The 15,000-nt window shown below is 36.2% G+C and overlaps 1 protein-coding gene across 1 annotated transcript in view; it reads right to left on the bottom strand.

Annotated features, from left to right (window-relative positions):
* LOC136844378 (zwei Ig domain protein zig-8-like) overlaps positions 1-15,000 on the bottom strand; it is a 623,526-nt gene that overhangs the window by 111,638 nt on the left and 496,888 nt on the right. The window contains exon 3 of the mRNA XM_067113463.1: positions 7,076-7,286. Within this exon, the coding sequence (XP_066969564.1) occupies positions 7,076-7,286 (211 nt within the window). The remainder of the gene's footprint in view (positions 1-7,075; positions 7,287-15,000) is intronic.

Raw genomic sequence — 15,000 nt, 5'->3', positions numbered from 1 at the left:
TAAATGAATAGAGAGAGAGACTAATTTTAGGAACCAGCAGAGAGAGACAAATTATAGGAAAAGGTGATAAATGTAAATAGAGGGAGATTAATTTTAGAACCAGAGAGACAAATTGTAGGAAAAGGTGATAATGAATAGAGAGAGAGACTAATTTAGAAATCCAGCAGAGAGAGACAAATTATAGGAAAAGTGTGATAAATGAATAGAGAGAGAGGCTAATTATAGGAACCAGCAGAGAGAGACAAATTATAGGAAAAGGTGATCAATGAATAGAGAGAGACTACTTATACGTCTTATAGGAACCAGCAGAGAGAGACAAATTATAGGAAAAGGTGATAAATGAATAGAGAGAGACTAATTACAGGAAAAGGTGATAAATGAATAGAGAGAGACTAATTATAGGAAAAGGTGATAAATAAATAGTGAATAATTATAAGAAAAGGTGATCAACAAATAAATATGAAGAAATAGAAAACAAAACAGTTACGCCTGAAATTCGGAGACTTCAGTAGAGAGCAAGAATTAATTTCCTCTTTGATTTGGAGATCGGAAGATTCCACAGCTGCACTAGGCAAACTAACTATTCTACATTTTAGTTGCAGCCAAGATTAAGCTCCTGGCAAACTATTTTACATTTTACTTGCAGCCAAGATTAAACTCCTGGCAAACTATTCAACATTTTAGTTGCAGCCAAAATTAGACTCCAGGAAAACTGAAAAGTAGCCTACCTAAGTGTTGCTTAGTTATCTTACGTAACACAAGAACCCAGGAATATAAACGCGAGCCAGTTTCTTTTTAACGATTAAAGGGTTCTTGTTACCTAATGCAACCCTTTCTTAAAAATCCTAATCACTCGCGATGCGTCCCTTCTTTTTGGAAATTCACTTGACCGAACGACGAGAAGCTTTTCAGAACTCATCATTTACATAATACAACAATAACGATGGATTCGAAGCCACTTGTGAGTTATCACTGTTTCTCAGAAATGTCTTTCCGTTAAAGATAATCTTCGGTAAAATGACATTTATTCCTAAGAGTGCCTCTTAAACTCCAGAATGAAGTTATATAATAAGCCTGAACTGTAGGGGCGTTATATAACACACTAGTCTTTGGAAAAATAAAATTTCAAATGAAAGTACATTCCTCTGAAACGTTTACGGATATTCTAAGCTCTTTTCTCCTACAAAAGAATCACATTCTATCGCGATATTAGTCTGAAACTCTTGAGAATCTCCCGTGGGAAGTGGCACATCCTGACGTAAAAATTTCTCGCAACCTGAGATCATTCTAATCTGCTTCGCAGGGACAATTGATATCAGCTCACCGATATTCTCTTTTGAGAGGATTCCCTCGGCTTTCCTCTTGCAGCGTAGACTCAGTTTTGTGATACCACGGACCATTTCTTTCGTCATTATAAATTTAATGGTTACGTGAACCTTTTTTTTGAGTTCATCATTGAGTATAATACAAATAAAATACCCCTGGAAGTATATTACACAGCCTGTATAGGATTCATGAGAAAACGTGATGTATTATGTCTCTCTCTCTCTCTCTCTCTCTCTCTTCTCTCTCTATATATATATATATATATATATATATATATATATATATATATATAGATATATATTAATTAAATAGCATCTGTCTAGAATATTCATATAAACTGAACCAAAAATACAAAGTTAAGATATTATACATGTGATTATAACTAATTATAAATATATATATACACATATATATAATAGTATCTATACATATATTATATATATACATATATATATATATATATATATATATATATATATATATATATATATATATATATATATATATATATATTTGTAGTTATAATTTATATATAATAGTAGTTATCTTTAACTTTGTATTTGGACAGTTTTTACTGTAGCTATTCTGTTCGATGCTATTTCATTGTATCTATAACTTTACGGCAGTACAAATTTCCTATACTTCTTATCACGAAGGCTAAAGTTTTGAAGGAAAATACGTAGATAAATAAAGCACCATAGCGCATTCTCTGTCTTATCCTTCAAAACATCCTTATCGACGATAAGTAGAGTGAATTTAGAATGCTGTAATAGACGATACATGTGCAACAGTTGTTTAAAATGTATATATATAGCATATATATATATATATATATATATATATATATATATATATATATATATATATATATATATGTAGGCTACATATACATAAATGTATATATGTATATATATATATATATATATATATATATATATATATATATATATATATATATATATAATATAATAAGATCGTGTTATATCTCTTTTATGATCAGAACTCTTCCTCCATCCAAGACTCAGTTGAACTGTTTCCCCTCGAGCTATTCAGGTTAGGGAGTGGACATACCTAAAATACTTCGAATCTCTTCCGCCTCTAAATTTTGCTGCCCTCGAAGCTGCAATACTAAAATTCGTAGGGTTAAGAACTCCCTTTGCCAGGAGGAAATGCAATAGTTTGACTATGTCTTCTCTTAACAGTTTCCTCTGTTTTAAAGCCAAAATCACCCTAAATTAAAAGATTTCGTCAAACGTGGCTTTCTCCATCTTTTCCAACTTAGTGGCACTCCAGTTGTCTCTTCTGGAAAGCAACGTTTTTTCTCGTTTTTCTATAACTCAGTCTCTTAGAAACTATGTAATCTCAGTGCAAAATGTCTGTAGTTTTCTGTAATATCTGATTTTTTGCAAAATTCTATTGTCCTGCTGCATCTCCCATACTTATATGTAAGTTTGCAGAGTATTTTGCTGACTAAAGAAATTTGGGAAATCATGTGTCGGTGCTGTCGGCTTTTCAGTTTTAAGGTAAGTTGGAGCGTCACAGTCTCCTTTCCGGCATGTATTTTCTAAACGCCTATCTTAAATATCTCTTCATCTTGTACATAGGCCTAGCTGGTTAGCATCTCCGAATGGAGCACAGATAAATCGGATTTTATCTATTTATTCCAAATCCAATTTCTTTCGTACCTATAATCTCCATAATATTTAGAATAATGGATATTAAACCCATTCGACCGATCACTATTTTAGGTTTAATAGCATCCAGAGGCATGTCTTGGAGGGATCGCATTTTTGGCCTGGTTTAGTCAGTTTCTAAGACACATTATGCTTTTTGTTTTATGCACATAGTCCTCCTCAGAACCTCTCCTTTTGATTTATTTGGGATATAATCATCTTTGTAAGGAGTCTTATTTACACATCCGGGTGGGACATTCTCCCAAAACATTCTCGATAGAATAGTATCAAAGTTTCTCCGTTTAATAGATGTTCCACCTCTTTCTTCTAACGCGGGTTCATTTCAGCTCCGTCGCATATCCGATGCCCTTAGACTGCTCTGTAGATGAGACTTGGGACATGGCTCTTAAGAGCTTCTTGATTGCATGTCCCCTCCACTCTCTCGGCCTTATCATGAGTGGAGGTGTACACTGGGTTTGTTTCGGGAATGTGTGGAATTCTCTAATTCTCTGATTTGTGAATTTCTTGACTGCTTAATCTACCACTTTAAAACAAAAACAATTTTGTCTTCACTTGAGGAGACTATTAGCATGGTTTTCTTGTGGTGTAGTGGTTGATTAGAGTAGTACTTTCCACACACACACATATATATTTATACTATATATATAAACATATATATATATATATATATATATATATATATATATATATATATATATATATATATATATATATATATATATATATATATATATACATACAACCAACCACGACAAATTTTGATAGAGTATATAAATATAAACTACAAGTTAAATAAGAAGGAAAGAACAGCATTAATCTTACTGTATACAATATACAGACTCTTAATTTAAAAACACTGCCAGGCACAGCAGTGTATGCAAATCAGCTGCTACACCACTATACCAGTTAGGCTGAACTGGATAAAAATCATTATTGTAACAAATTCAGACAGACGTATATCGACGTAACATTCACTGTTGTGCAAGATCCATCACAAGAACTGTCCTGACCTTATACAGTATTCAATAAGCCAATGATAACAAATTCCTCAAAGTCCTAATCACAAGCCTTACTACGGCTCAGACGATGCTAGCTTATCCTGACTACAATAAGGAGACCCCATTTCTCTTTGAGAGGTAAAATTGCCTTTCAGATCGAAGATAAGAACACTTGCCGACTCCAAATGACAGGGCATAAGCCCACTCAAGGTATGATTCAAAATAGACGCTGAAAAGATTGGTATATATTTACCGAAAGTATTAGACTCAATGGTTCTTCAGTGGACTTGGCTTTTTGCTGGAAATTATCAAAATATATGATGCCACATGAGGAGATGAGATTTACGTTGCCTCAAAACTTGTGGCTTTCTGACCATTTAAGAAATGAAACTTCATTAATGTTACCATTACCCAAAGAATTAAAAAAAAAAAAAAAAAAAAATCAGAAGCTATAAAGAATGATCTGCTCCTCACACAGGCAGGAAAAGGAGAGGAAGTTAAATCTCCGAGTATTTTTTATTATTAAATATTAGCAAATCCTCTGTGTCGGATACAGACCGACTTTAATTTGCTCTTTGTGTGCAGGAAAATCCCGACCTTTTCCACTGCCTAGAAGTTATTTGCATCAGTTCTCAGCGGAAGTAGCTTCATATCGAAAGAATTCAGAAGGCAGCTCAGATCCCAAGTCCTACGATTTTCCATAGAATCTAAAACAAAGGCTCAGGGTCCTTTTAGCCTCCCCCCCTCCTCATCCTCTTCCCTTCCCCCACCTCCCCTTCCACTGTCCACCTCCCTCCTCCGCCATTCCTGTTAAGCCATCAATCAACCAGCCATTTCTGGCGTTCAAACAACGATATGCCTTTGATCCGACACAGGAATTCCAATCCTCTTGGACGAATATGACTGCGAATGGGAAGGCTTGGGTAAATAACTTTCGACAAAAGATTCAGCAGCGGAATTTGTGACCCAGATCTTGATCAAGTTTTGAAAGAAAATAGACATCCAAGAGGGAGCTCGGAGACTCTAGTTCATTCTCTGCAAAACTCTTATTTACTCTCATGAATAATTAAAGGAGGCACTTAGACTAACAGTGAGAGCACGTGCCTTCAGTGGGAACTTATAAATCCTATATGTTGCATTTCTAAGGTAATATATTTTGCCCTTCTGATTATATCTGAATGTCAGATATGTCAATGATGACACTAATATTCAAAGATCAGACCCTAAAGCAGAATGTCATTCTACTGCAGACGTGTTATCGAAATTTATCAATAGACTCTGCAAAGCGAAGGAAATGGCGAAGCAATCAACGCCTTTAAGTGTAAACAAATACCGGGAAAAAGTGTAACTCTTTCTCTCTGCGTTCTGCGTTTGTACATCTCGAGGACCCTTATTTCTGCCTCTCAATCTGGATTCAGCCGACCCATTAAGCATTCAAGATCGCTTTAAGGTTTCCTTTCGCTAAACACAACCTCTGCCAGATGAAGGAGTAGAAATAAATGCAATGAAAACAAGGAAAAAATGCACCTATGTTTCCTACGCGCAATCGAGTTTTCTGTACAGCTACAGCGTATAATGCTGTATGAACCGCAGCCCATGAAACTTTAACCACTGCCCGCTGGTGGCCTATCTATATCGTTGCCAGAAGCACGATTATGGCTAACATTATAACCTTTAATATAATAAAAATTACTGGGTTAGAGGGCTGCAATTTGAAGTGTTTGGATGATTGAGGTGGATGATCAACATACCAACTTTGCAACCTTCTAGCCTTAGTAGTTTTTAAGATCTGAGGGTGGACAGATCAAGTGCGGACAGAAAAAGTGCGCACGGACAGACAGAAGACTAAAAAACGGAAAAAGATGAATGGAGTTAATAATTGTTTTTAAATCTTTTGATTACGAGAAAAAAAAGAAAAACAAACAGAAAAAGATGGTGACTGAGACTAGTGACTAGACTTGCATATCTCTAAGGATTTGAACAGAGATCGCATAAACCTCGGCCTTCATCAAATTTTAAAGCCTCCTAAAGGTATTCCCAAAACAGCATTTGAAGCAAAGCGATGGCATCCAAAACTGCACGTCAGATTCACAACAGAACCTTTTCGTTTTTCAATTTGTCTAACGCAACAGAGACAGTTAAATAAACAAATATCTGCTCTGGACAACGCAAGAAAATCAATTCCAATCAATGGCGGTGGTAGACTTTCCTTTTTTCGGTAATGATTGCTGCAATAGTCTTTCCTTTTCAGGTGATGACAGCTGCAAGTGTTAAGAGATCGCAAGACCCTGAAATGAGAGCAATTCTAAATTTTCGAGGAGAAAGGAAACATGGAAGGAAGGAAGCTAGGAAGGGCTGGTCCGATCTGCTGACTTTTGAATTCTTGATGCCACCTGCGTGCTGCCTTTGGAAATGCAAAGACGGTGCATGTCGCGTTGTGAAGTGTTTCTCAAGAGCAATATAACACCCCAAGTAATATTTTAAGAAATACAAAGAGGGCCACTATATGAAAATGCTGATCCACGTTTGAGTAAGAAATCGCAACTTAGACCCTAATGACATTGAAGGATTTTTAATAAAGAGTGGAGGAAAGTTTTTTAGGCTTCTATTGCATGACATCAGCGCTGAATGACCACATGGGTCCCAGCGCTTAGCCTTCGGCCTAAATTCCATATTCCGATCCAGTCCAATCCTATAAAACGACTGATTGACCCCAGAATGATATGACACATCGATCAGAAATGGGCCCAGCTTTGAAAGAACATTACAGACTTCTTAACGGTGTCCCTAGCACTGCCAATCACCAGTTCACGCTAAGATACTTTACCTTCCTTAAGCAACTAAGAAAGTTGCATCAATAACCGAATTCACCACCTTACGTGAAACATTATAAACTTCGCAATGGTGTCCAGTATACTTAAACCTCCAGTTCATGCCACATACCTTTTTACTTTCTTAACAAACAAAGAAATGCAATTAAGGAGAATGAAAGCTCAACTTTTAAGGAACATTAGAGACTTCTTACTTTACCTTATTTGAAACGAGAAGTCCACTTACCGTAAATGTTCAGTTCAACGACATAGGACCGGACGGGCTTCGTGGACACCTGGCACTCGTATCTACCGGAATCTCGCACCTGGGCGTACTTGATTTTCAGGATCCAGTCCTTGGATCCCTGTGAATGGATCACTTCGTATCTCTGATCCGTGGTGTAGGTGTATCGCCCCACCGTCAGGATGTGGAGGTCTCGCTGCCGGATCCATGATACCTGTTGAAACGAGAGAGAAGTGACATTAACCTTCTTGGCTTGTGGATATCAAACACATTATTATTATTATTATTATTATTATTATTATTATTATTATTATTATTATTATTATTATTATTTTAACGTATACACTGATGAGGAACACTGTTCAAGTGTTCGAAAGTCTTTGCTTTTGCCTTTTACATAGTACTACAGTTTACTATGTAAATGTCGATTTTTATTACACGAACTGTTTTTCACGAGATTCCGAATTTCTTAGCGTTATTATTATTATTATTATTATTATTATTATTATTATTATTATTATTCTGATAATAAAAACAACCCTTATTACTATATAGACAATAATTACTTAAGGTGATTATGAAGACAGTGATGGTATGAATACTGCCTCTCAATCTTCCTCTGGTTCCCATGAACTATTTCACTTATGTTCACTACATCAATGGATACCGTAAAAATTTACTCTCTCTCTCCCTCTCATGTATCTGCTTTTACACGTCATTTCCCTGTCTGCATCTATATCTTGCATTTCCATTCCTAAGCTGCATAAAAACAAAGCACGAATTAGGTGTGATTACCGACGCCCTTCGACAAAGTAATATCCTACAATACCCGGGAGCTGAAAAGCATCAGAAACACCACACACCTGATCTCCAGCCACTCTGTTGACTTACTAGGCCTAACTATGATTCATTGCCGCTTATACAAGGTACCCGAAGTCATTAGGTAAGCTTCTGAGCACTCGTTCTTGGAGTAAGAGTTTTAGGCCTATATCAGTTCTACGCTCGTATGACCTCAGGATAGGAGTGTACGTTCTTCGGGTAGGTTGTCTGCCTGCTAGCAGGATTGCATAAATACTGATGTTGAAGGAACAATTTACTAATTTTAGTGTGGGTCTGAGTTAGGATATGGATCCGTAACCTTTTCATGCTGTGTTTATTGTCATCATTATATAATTCAAAGAAAATGATATCTTTGTGCTGTCTGTGAAAGAAAGTATAAATGACACGGAATATATTTGGGTAATCTTAAACGGATCGGACTGTATACAGTAGTTAACAAGACTAATGACGCTGGCGGTGGTTCGCAACCTCTGATTTTTCCCTCCTTGCTTAGCTTTGGTATTCACCTTTGAAAAGTCACACCACTCTCAAAAAGAATAAAAGTTTAATAACGATCATACATAGTGGATAGCTTCATAATTTCTCTTGCAATAAACGACGCAGTTTTAGTTTTCTGTAAAAGAAAACTATTGTGTCGGCTTTGCCTGTCCGTCCGCACTTTAATCTGTCCGCCCTCAGATCTTAAAAACTAATGAGGCTAGAGGGCTGCAAATTGGTATGTTGATCATCCACCCTCCAATCATCAAACATACCAAATTATAGCCCTCTAGCCTAGTAGTTTTGATTCCATTTAAAGGTTAAAGTTAGCTATAATCGTGCATCTGGCAACGATATAGGACAGGCCACCACCGGGCCGTGGTCAAAGTTTCATGGGCCGCGGCTCATACAGCATTATACCTAGACCACCGAAAGATAGATCTATTTTCGGTGGCCTTGATTATACGCTGTACAGAAAACTCGATTGCGCTGAAGAAACTTCGGCGCATGTTTTACTTGAGTAATGTGCTGAATGAGTCTTAGTAATCATGAAAGAAAACGTTTAATCCGCGTGATGTCAGGATAACTATTTTAATATTTAAGACATCCTTCATCTCTGGTTACCATTCCTAGTTTAGCATTGTTAATAGTGTCTAAATAACTCCCCCTTTAAAGGCAAAGGTGCAAGGTTAAACGGAGATCACACTGTGACCATTTACCCAAAAACTTCCTCTTTATATCTCCACCTTTCCCGCTTCACAATCCAAGTCTCCTCCGAAACCGAACCATTGGCGGTGATTGTTTCCTCCCTGACGACTTGATTGTTTTGATTGTTGCTCCCTGATACCGCTGCTCGTTTGACCAGAAGGAATAACTTTTGGTTTATGGAGCAGACCCTTCGTTTGGAGAGAATTCTCCCATTGCACCATTTTCCCACTTTCGCTTCTTTGAATGGTACAAAAAAAAAAATATATATATATATATTGATTCGATATTGTAAAAGATCAAGGTGCGTGCAAAATAAAAAAGAAATGCATTTGAGAGAGAGAGAGAGAGAGAGAGAGAGAGAGAGAGAGAGAGAGAGAGAGAGAGAGAGAGAGAGAGAGAGAGAGAACAAAGAAAGTCAACAAACAGTTCCTGCGATATCTTCTGTTGTTACCAAGGAAACTGGAAGAATCTGGAGGGTTCATTGCCTTGACTCTTCATTTTTCATTTCAGAGAGAGAGAGAGAGAGAGAGAGAGAGAGAGAGAGAGAGAGAGAGAGAGAGAGAGCATACACACACGTATATATATACATATACAATTTATAAATATGTATATATATATATGTATACACACGCAACATATTACATCAATATTCATCCATCTATTCTATATATGTATATATATATACAATATATTATATATATATATATATATATATATATATATATATATATATATATATATATATATATATATATATATATATATATACACAGGCAGGTGGGATACAAAAGAAAGACAGATAAAGAGTCGGTATAGGCACCCAGAAAACGGGAGCAAACTTTTTACTGACGCTGTTTGTTAAGCGTAATTTTATGTAAACAATCAAAGTGAGTTTCAGCGAGTGGTATGTGAGTGCTGTCATTCGGGTGTTTGTTTTATTGTGTACGCGCTTATGTATGTGTTTGTGCGAATGAAAAAAAATACTACATGAGTTGTTTTTTCGGTTATAGCCTCCTTTAATATGGCAACTTCAAGATTTGGTATTCAATAACCTGAGGAAGTTCTGTGATATCACAACGGTCGTGAAGGAGTGTTTATGGAATTATTCAGAAATAAATGGGTGATTATTCTTTACGAGTCTGATGGCGCGTTACGCAGCGCTGGAACCCGGCGCTGCCCGTCATGTCTCCCCTACCCTCCCGAACCTCTACCCACCCCAACCCCACCCGAGGCGGACAAACAGGTTTGCAGGAGGAGGGTGGAATGTCATGTCTCCCCTACCTCCCAATCCCCCTGCCTACTTGGACCCCACCTGAGGTGGACAAACAGGTTTAGAGGAGGGTGGGTGTGGATGTCTCCCCACCTCCTGATCCCCTACCTACCTGGGACCCCACCTGGAGGCGAACAAAAGGTTTAAAGGAGGAGGGTGGATATGTCATGTCTCCCCTACCCTCCCGATCCCCTACCAATCCCGACCCCACCCGGGGCGGACAAACAAGTTTGCCAGAGGAGGGTGGATTGTCATCTCTCCCCTACCCTACCGATCCCCTATCAAACCCGCTCCCACCCGGGGCGGACAAAGAAGAAAGATCAACTCGGATTTTATTAATATAGATAGATTCAATTTAAATGAACCGAGGAAATTTATTACAAATATTCTACAAACTCGCCAGGTTTTTTCTTATATAATTTTCCCGTGTCTCAGTGATTATCTTGCAATAAGGTATCATTTTTATTCAAGTTTTCTCCAAGAGAGCTGACCAATTTTTATTTGAAAATGAAATAACTTTTTTTACCATTTTATATTTTGTATCATTATGATTTTTTTATGAATATAAAAAAAAATTTAACAGACTGATGCGCTTTTAATGACTTCTTGACTGAAATATAGAATCTAATGAAAAAAATCATAAAAATTCTTTTAAAATTTCCTAGAGTACTTGACAAGTATACTTGAAGTAAGCTTTACTGAACTATAGTTAAAACTTACTCGTTTACATCTGTCAGCATAAAAGAGCATTGTGTTCAGCAGTTTCTAAAGTTATGTAAATGGATCTGGTAAAAAAGTTATGACTTCTTTCCTAAGCGTGAGACAATTTGTAAATATGTTCTTAGTTCAGTTTGTAAGCGGTAAATCTTTAATTCAGAATAATAATAATAATAATATCTATTATTATTATTATTATTATTATTATTATTATTATTATTATTATTATTATTATTATTATTATTATTATTATTCAGAAGACGAACCCTATTCATACGGAACAATCCAACAGGAGCTAATGACGAAATTCAAGCTTCTAGAGAATATGTTGCTCATTAGAAAGAAGTGCCAGAAAGTAATAGGAATTACAGAAAGAAGAGATTACTTATTAAAAAAGAAAAAAAAAACAAATTAACAAATTAGAAAACAAATATATAAAACTGAAGTAAATTATTAAAATACAAGGAGAATCGTATTACGGGTATTAATGCAATGCATCTTCTCTTGAACTCTTGGATGTTTTTCAGAGTCGTATAATATGTGGTCAATTGCCATCAATGAAGGAAATCTACTCTGGTTTTGGTCATTCATGACACTGTATTGTCAACGGAACTTTCTTCTTTCAGAAACTAAGCTCTTCTGTAAAAGCAGAATAAGTAGACCCCGACGCAAATTCCTGAGATGTATGCTAGTATTGCACCAGCCCCTGTTTTTTTTTTTGCCATGCCCTAGGTTAGGTTAGATTAATGACTGGAGTAATTTGGATATGGGAAACATAATGAGATTTTTAAAAGAAAATTCTATGGTTAGTTTTTCAGATATGGCGTCCCGCTTTTTTCAGGGAAAGGTCCCGGTACTCGGTTACATCTCGGGAAAATGGGACCGGGACTCAACTTTCACGGTTACGTTACCTTTATTCTTCGCCCTTCTTCTTTTTCCTTATCTCTGAAATGTCTTCTTATGGGCTCGTAAGTAAACGCTTGCCGCCTATCAGAGATAAGGAACTACCCAACTAAGTTCCAGCTACACAGGATTATGGATCGACTGGAAGAAATATAGGCACGGAGCACGAGGTGTTACTTTTCCGTTAGTATTTAGTAAAATCTATGTCTAAATTATGTAAGCGCCAAAAGCTAATAATAAGAGCCTTTCATTTTATGACGAAGATGAAGACAAACATCAATAATTCAAAGTTTTTTTTTTAAATGTACTCATATTTTGTAAAATTGTTCCATTACACGGTGATGTCTGAAAAGAGACTTTCATTTTCATTATGCAAAAATGGAATGTCAGTCATCTGCTGACGTTTATCACAGTTATTATAATCATATATTTTTCAATTATCATAATCATATTTTGATTTCAAAGTTATATGCAAGACGTCTAAGTGGTGCAATAAAAAAAAATATCCACAAAGAAAAATTACAAGTAAAAAAATAAAGACAGATTTGTAAAAAAAAAAAAAAGGTTGAAGATTCTTTTCCATAATTCTATAAGTAGTGTAACTTGGGCATTTGAATGCATTTACGCTCGGAACTTTTATGTCTTCACTCTCGAGTTTTTGCATATGCTCTAACCTTACTGCTCGGGGAGGGATGCATATAGGAAAAGTTATAAGTAATGTACAAAGTTTTTGAATAGGGGATTTACATATCTCAATGCAGCTTTTCTTTCTTTTCCGCTGCCTCTCTCTTTCATTTGATCTCTTCATGGGATTTAACTTTTGATGTAATTATTATTATATATATATATATATATATATATATATATATATATATATATATATATATATATATATATATATATAGTCACAAAGTTGTTGCAAGTGATTTCGTATATATATGGAATACTTCAGAATATAGCAAGGAGAAATTCAGGGCTAAAGTCACTGAACATCTACCAACATTTTTTTCATGAGGCACCGTTTATATTATACGTACATTCATATATTATACATAAGAGTTAGATACATACAGATAGTATATATATATATGTATGTATGTATATATATATATATATATATATATATATATATATATATATATATATATATATACACTCTGTCAATCTATCCATAACTCTGAAAGAACTCTTAAGAGTCTTTCAGAGAGGAAAATCAGACGTTACAAGGTAACTGTGAATGTTACAAGTACCTAAATACATGGTAAAAAGATTATCAGTAGATATTTTAATTATGTATATACATATACATATATACATATATATATATACACACACACATATATATATCAGTAGATGATTCGTGTCTTTCGGCTTATAAATGATATTTCCAAAGTCGTAGCTTCATTATGCACTGGTGCATGGGCTCACATACATATTAACATACCAGTATTAAGCACTGAACTCTCGCAAGAAAGAATACAGAAATAGTAGACTACTCCCTCTTTCTTACGCAATCAAAACTCCTCCTTACTATCTGGAGAGGAGAGGAAATGTATTTCGTACTGGTTGACTCCAAACTCTAAGAATAAGTTCAGGTTGGAATTCCTTACTGGACGTGAGTCTTACTAACTTGTCTTGTAACATTAAGGAATAAGTGTTAACTATTTACTCTGGGTTGATGATGACACTGATAACAGAACTATCTGGGAGGTATGTCTTCATTTCCCTTTTTAAATTTTCTTCTCTTGTACTCTCTGAATAATTCACCATTCGTTCTGGCTTCCTCTCGTCACTATCACCAACTCAACTCTCCAAGATGGGGATACCCTATTCTCCAGACCTTGGGGATATCGATCTTGCTATTAAAAGTCTAGTTCTGGATAATGCTCGAGAAGACAAATGAACTAAGGAGTTGGTGAAGCATTAATACAACGTAGAATACAACGTAGAACAGGTTTTATACGTCCATGAGCGTATCTGGTTATTTATCCCCTAGGTAAGATGGGCTTACAAAACCAGCACATTACAAACAAGTAAAAAATGCGCCGAAGTTTCTTCAGCAGAATCGAGTTTTCTGTACAGCGTATAATCAAGGCCACCGAAAATAGATCTATCTTTCGGCAGTCTAGGTATAATGCTTATGAGCGGCGGCCCATGAATCTTTAACCGCCGACCGGTGGTGGCATGTCCTATTTCATTGCCAGAAGCACGATTATGGCTAACTTTAACCTTAAATGAAATAAAAACTACTGAGGCCAGAGAGGTACCATTTGGTATGTTTGATAATTGGAGGGTGGAGGATCACCATACTAATTTGCAGGCCTCTAGCCTCAGTAGTCTTTAAGATCTGAGGGCGGACGGAAAAAGTGCTGACAGGCAGACAAAGCCTCCATCACAATAGTTTTCTTTTACAAAAAACTAAAAAGTGAAGTCCTGATGAGCTTGTTAGCCTCGCAGATCGAGAACGCATCACTGAACACACACAAACCATAAGCAACGAACGCCTCTTGTCTACGCAGCGAAATGGGCCATAAGAACGAATTACCTCCCTGTGTTAAAAATGGGCATCGATTTCCTTCTGTCACCTTGCTTAAACACCCCCAAAATATACGATGCCAATTAAAAACGTCCCCGTAATATTCCTCATCGATTCATCGAGGAGTTAAAATTCCGAGCTCCCCTCCTGAGTCCATGCAACCAGGGAGTAATGAAGCCATGAATTTGGAAATATCTTATTTACAAGCGAAGGACGCCGACCACCTGTAATCTAATAAAGAGGGGCCCAAGATAAAACACCAGCCAGTATAACGAACGCAAAATTATGCGTTTCCTGGAAGGAATCTAAATACTGCCATTAGAGCGTATACTTCCACTAACGCCAAGAAAAATCAACGAAAATGAACGGAATGTTTTAGATTCATACAAAAATCCAGTCAAATCACTTGTGGCAATGGGCCACCCTTCTACAACGCTGAAATAAAATCCTTTACTAAATTCTTTGAATTCGAAATGG

This window comes from Macrobrachium rosenbergii, chromosome 12, assembly GCF_040412425.1.
Source record: "Macrobrachium rosenbergii isolate ZJJX-2024 chromosome 12, ASM4041242v1, whole genome shotgun sequence".
In the NCBI taxonomy this organism is placed as follows: Eukaryota; Metazoa; Arthropoda; class Malacostraca; order Decapoda; family Palaemonidae; genus Macrobrachium; species Macrobrachium rosenbergii.
Note: the sequence above shows the minus strand (reverse complement) of the source record. Positions and strands in the feature narration are given on the sequence as shown.